This window comes from Hipposideros armiger, unplaced genomic scaffold (assembly GCF_001890085.2).
Source record: "Hipposideros armiger isolate ML-2016 unplaced genomic scaffold, ASM189008v1 scaffold_1298, whole genome shotgun sequence".
NCBI lineage: Eukaryota > Metazoa > Chordata > Mammalia > Chiroptera > Hipposideridae > Hipposideros > Hipposideros armiger.
This window is the reverse complement of record NW_017732648.1, coordinates 12,341-17,494: the sequence shown is the minus strand read 5'-3', so window position 1 is coordinate 17,494 and position 5,154 is coordinate 12,341. Positions and strand designations below refer to the sequence as shown.

Below are 5,154 nucleotides of genomic sequence, written 5' to 3'. Positions count from 1 at the left end.
TCCTCTACTCACCTGGGTTTGTGAATTTTCTCTCTCTCTTTATTTTAAAAGGGAATGTTTCATAGTCTGTTTTTGTGATTAGATTATGGTTAGATACTGTGAGTCAGGATGGTAAGATTTATATAAAAACTGTTATATATGGGGGTCAGCTGAGTGACTCAGTTGTTAACAGTGCAAGCTCTGAGCAACAGGGTCGTGGGTTCGATTCCCACATGGGCCACTGACACTGCGCCCAAGCTGAGCTGTCACTGAGCTGCCAACAGGTGGCAGGATGGTTTAGCTGGTGAGAGCATGTGTCCCTAACAACAAGGTTGCAGGTTCAACTCCTGCATGGGATGGTGGGCTATGCCCACCCGCAACTAATATTAAACACGGCACCTTGAGCTGAGCGGCTGTGAGCGGCCAGATGGCAACTGGACTTGGAGCTGAGCTAGCTGCGCCCTCCACAACTCAGATTGAAGGACAACAACTTGGCTGTTCCCCTTCCCCAATTGCCCAACACTGTTCCCCTTCCTCAATTCCCCAATGAAATCTTTAAAAAACACACACACAAAAAAAAAAAACAAAGAAAACTGTTATCCATTGGAATAAAAAAGGTCATAAATGTTCCCTCTGGGATCTTTCCTTGGGCCTGATGGGTAGCGGAGATGTCAAGTATGAAATGTAAGATAATTGGTTGAAAACTCAGAGGCAAATATACCTACATAGGATATAATGATGACTGTTTCAAATATTAAGGACATTTTTCTTCCCTCTCATGTTCTTGGAAGGGGAATAGGACTTTAGTCCTACTTCACAAGAGGCTGAAATATTGGAAAGAGCACCTGGTCCCACTGACCCAATATTATTCCCTGTTCTCTGTGGGTAGCTAGGAGATAACTGTAATAGTTGAGATTTTGAGTACCTGTCATCCACTACGCTGCAGGGTTACCTGACATCAGGGTCGCTGAATTACAAAAATGGGACTTACTACTTCCTTGCATAAGCACATCTGGCCTCATGCAATGTTCACTCATCCCCCTGCTTCTGTTCTATGCAGTAAGTCTGCCATTGTGAGGTGGTCCCACCCATTTTTCAACCTCTCTGGAATTGGTTGAGTAATTTCAGACAGGCACAGAATGCAGCATGGTGCCGTATTCTCCACTCCAGCTTAAGCATGCATGAACCCCATCATTTGGAGCCATATTTGGCTCTCATATTTTGCTCAGAACCCTTCCTGGAAAGTGAGAAAACCAAACCATGTTTATGTGTTGGGAATATGGAAAAGGTGAGTAAGGACCCTACCCTTCTGTGAACCCTCTTTCCACATTTCTTCTGACCGCATTAGTCAGGCACTACAATGTTGAAAAGCAGCAAGGAAGAAGGTTTTTTCAGTGTTGACAGTGGTGCTGAAATTATTTCACATTAGAAGAATTAATCTCTTTCAGGTAGTCTTCACATAACCTTCATGTTAGAACCATGCATTTCCTCAAAGTTTTTATGTCAACCTGCTTTCTGCCTTAAGGGCACAATCATAGATCCCTGGGAGGAAACAGGTTATGAAGGCAGGGACATTGGGGGTTAATACTTGACTGTTCAAAGTGCTGGCTTCATTTCTAAGGAACTGAATGCTCATGAAAAATACAATTAATTGTTGTCTATCTTTACAGTGATGAATCAAATGGGAATCTCATTAAAGATAGACTTGTTCAACTGAGATGCCACTTTACATGGAAGTTGCTAATTGAAGACACTGAAGTGCCTGATTTAGAAAACAGGGTCTTCGATGAGATTGAGTTCCTAGACACCAAATACAAAGGGGCAATATACAACCTTCTGGCCTATGTGAAACACCTGAAAGGCCAGAATAAGGAAGCCCTGCAGAGCTTGAAAGAAGCCGAAGACTTAATCCAGCAAGAACACGACAATCAATCCGAGCTGAGAATTCTGGTTACCTGGGGCAACTATGCCTGGCTGTATTACCACATGGGCCAATTGGCAGAAGCCAAGACTTACCTGGACAAGGTGGAGAACACTTGCAAGAAGTTTGCCAGCCCTTACTGCTATAGAATGGAGTGTCCTGAGATGGACTGTGAGGAAGGATGGGCCTTGCTGAAATGTGGAGGAAAGCATTATGAGCGGGCCAAGGCCTGCTTTGAAAAGGCTCTGGAAGTGGACCCTGAGAACCCTGAATACAGTGCTGGGTATGCAATCTCCACCTACCGTCTGGATTACTTTAACAGATCAACACAGGTCAGTGAGGCATTTTGTCTGCAGCCCCTAAAAAAGGCCATCAGGCTAAATCCAGAAAATGCATTTATTAAAGCTCTCCTTGCTGTGAAGCTTCAGGATGTGGGACAAGAAGCTGAGGGAGAAAAGTACATTGAAGAAGCACTGAGCAGCAAGTCCTCGCAGACCTACGTCTTTCGCTATGCAGGCAAGTTTTACCGAAGAAAAGGCTCTGTGGATAAAGCTCTTGACCTCTTAACAATGGCTTTGCGGGCAACACCTGACTCAGTCTTCGTGCATCACCAAATAGGGCTTTGTTACAAAACACGAATGATTCAAATAAAGAAAGCTACAAACTGGCAGCCTAGAGGACAGGATAGAGAAGAGGTCGACAGATTGCTGCCGTTGGCTATATGTGAATTTGAAAAGGCTTTGAAGCTAAAGCCCACATATGAGATGGCTTATGTTGAACTGGCTGACATGTATGCAGAAGTTGGCCGGCACAGAGAGGCTGAGGACATTTTTCAAAAAGTATCACGCATGAGGCTGTGTAATCCTCACCTACAACAAGAGATTTATTACCGCTATGGCCGATTTCAAGAATTTCAAAAAAAATCTGAAGCCAATGCAATTATCTATTATTTAAAAGTAGTAAGAGCAGAAGAGCAATCAATTACAAGGGAAAAATGTATCATTTCTTTGGAGAAACTGGCTCTAAGGAAACTTAGGAAAAATGCATTAGACATAGAAAGCTTGAGCATCCTTGGGTTCATCTACAAATTGAAAGGAGAAATGAATCAAGCCCTGGAGTGTTATGAGAAGGCCTTAAGGCTGGCTGCTGACCCCGAGAACTCTGTGGTATATGATTGCTAGGTGCTGAAATATGGACCACTTTCACATTTCATTTGATTTTAGGTTCACATGCACTAATCATCTCTTCTGCTTGCTGCTTTTGGAAGCGTGTCATTTTTGAAGACTTACTCAAACCTTATAGTAGCTGTATTCAGAAAATAGTGAAACAGAATATATATGTCTCTGTGTGTGAAAGGTACCATTTCTCTATGAATGCTCTGTATAGAAAAAAAAAGTTTGTTAAATAGTTTTTTAGCATATAAAACACTGCACTTACATAAAATAAAATGTTTAATTCATTAATTTGATCAACAAATAGTTTTCAATGCCAGATACCAAAAACACTATGGTGATGTAAGGAGAATTACTTTCCTCTACCAATCTTAGGTTGGTTGACTTGGGCCCCATAAATTAGACTGAGAAACGACAGATTAACAAGAGAAAAGAAAAGAAAAGTTCATTAACATGTGCATCTCACATACACATGGGAGTATCCACTGATGAGCAGTTCAAAGGGGTGGATACAACTTGGGCTAATATAGCATCTTAACAAAAGAACAATACATTTTTAGTGAAAGGATAAGACAAAGGAAGAGAACTTTGAGTTCTAAGGTGGCAAATTATAGGATGGTAAATACGGGGGGGGGGGATGCCAAATATTCATGTATACACATTTTAAGAGATGTTATTTATGTAGCAGTAGTTTGCCATAATCAGAAGTGTCTGGACACTGATGGTAACCACTTTGAGCACCTCTTATAAATGTAGAAGTCAAACGTGACTTGTATTCATCTTTTGTTATCGGTATATATTGTTACCATTTTAATACAGCTTTTTCCTTTCTTAAAATGTGTATACATTTTTTTGTACCCTCTGTATATGGGGGAAACTAATGGAAGATAAGGGCTAGTTAGTAAGGTTTGTTATGTAGATTCCTCTGGTAGTGACTGGTCTGATAATGGCCTGGAGTTGTCTCAGGTGATTTATCTTCTGTCCAGGTACAGAAGGAAAGGGGAACACCTTTAGGAAATCCTGTCCTGCTTTTAGGCTGATGAGGGGCAGAGACTCTGCTTTTCTTCTACATGTTTCCCCCTATCCAAAAGCAAAGCGTTCCTGTGAGATCTTTCATAAGCCAAAATGGCATAAAGCGAAAAAGCAACTGCCTTAGAAGTCATTTTGCTAATGTAACAGAGATAAAACATAGATGCTCACAGACACAGCTCAAAGCCATGGCAGTTTTGAGACATGCTAGTTAGCATGTTGTTAGGTAGACAGGGAAGTCCCTAGTAAAATAAAACAAAGGCAGCCATATCTTGGAAATCCAGTTTCTGAAATGACTCTTTCACTCCAGGGCAAAAATGTAATTGTGCTCTGGGGGGTAAACAGGTTGTTTTATAAATTCCTTTAGGATAAGCAACACAGTGAATCTGATAGACAAAATCCATTACAAAGTGCCAACTCCCTCCCCCAACCATGCAAGAGAAAGTATAAAAGTAAGAGTCTTTTGCCTTAGCCAGTGGGCATCCCAGTTTCGAGTACCCTCTCTCATAAGAGAGCTGTACTTTTGCTTCAATAAAAATGTTTGCTTCTCTACCTCTCCTTCCGAGTCCACGTTCTCATTCTTTGGGTACATGAGACCACGATCTCCGGGCATGAGACACTAGCATCCTATATTAGTTTCATGCTGAGATGCTTGAGTGTACCTCCCAGGGAAAGAGCTTGGCATTGCCACTCTCACTGCTGGGGTAGTGCCCTGCCTCTATTAAGGCTCCCTACAAAACAAACAATGTACATCCCTTCCCCTTCTCCTTCATCCCCACCCCTCCCAACTAGCAACGCTTAGTTTTTCCTCTGTGTCTCTGAGACGATCTCTGTCCACATTTCCCATCCATTCAGTTCCTTAGAATCCATGTATAAGTGAGATCATATAATATTCATCTTTCTCTGACTTATTTCACTTAGCATAATGTTCTCTAGTTCCATCCATATTGTTATGAATGGTACTATTTCCTTCCTTATAGGGAATGGAGTCCATGGAATTGTAATAGATAAGCAAGATATCGGGGGTGGGAGGGCAATAGATGGGGGAAGGGA

At 41.8% G+C, this 5,154-nt stretch overlaps 1 protein-coding gene across 1 annotated transcript in view; it reads left to right on the top strand.

The window, feature by feature from the left end:
• Window positions 1-3,719, top strand: part of LOC109377119 (interferon-induced protein with tetratricopeptide repeats 1-like) — a 10,102-nt gene extending 6,383 nt beyond the window's left edge. Inside the window, exon 2 of the mRNA XM_019633374.1 lies at window positions 1,650-3,719. Within this exon, the coding sequence (XP_019488919.1) occupies window positions 1,650-3,081 (1,432 nt within the window). The 3' untranslated portion in view covers window positions 3,082-3,719. The remainder of the gene's footprint in view (window positions 1-1,649) is intronic.
• Window positions 3,720-5,154: the final 1,435 nt, after the last annotated feature.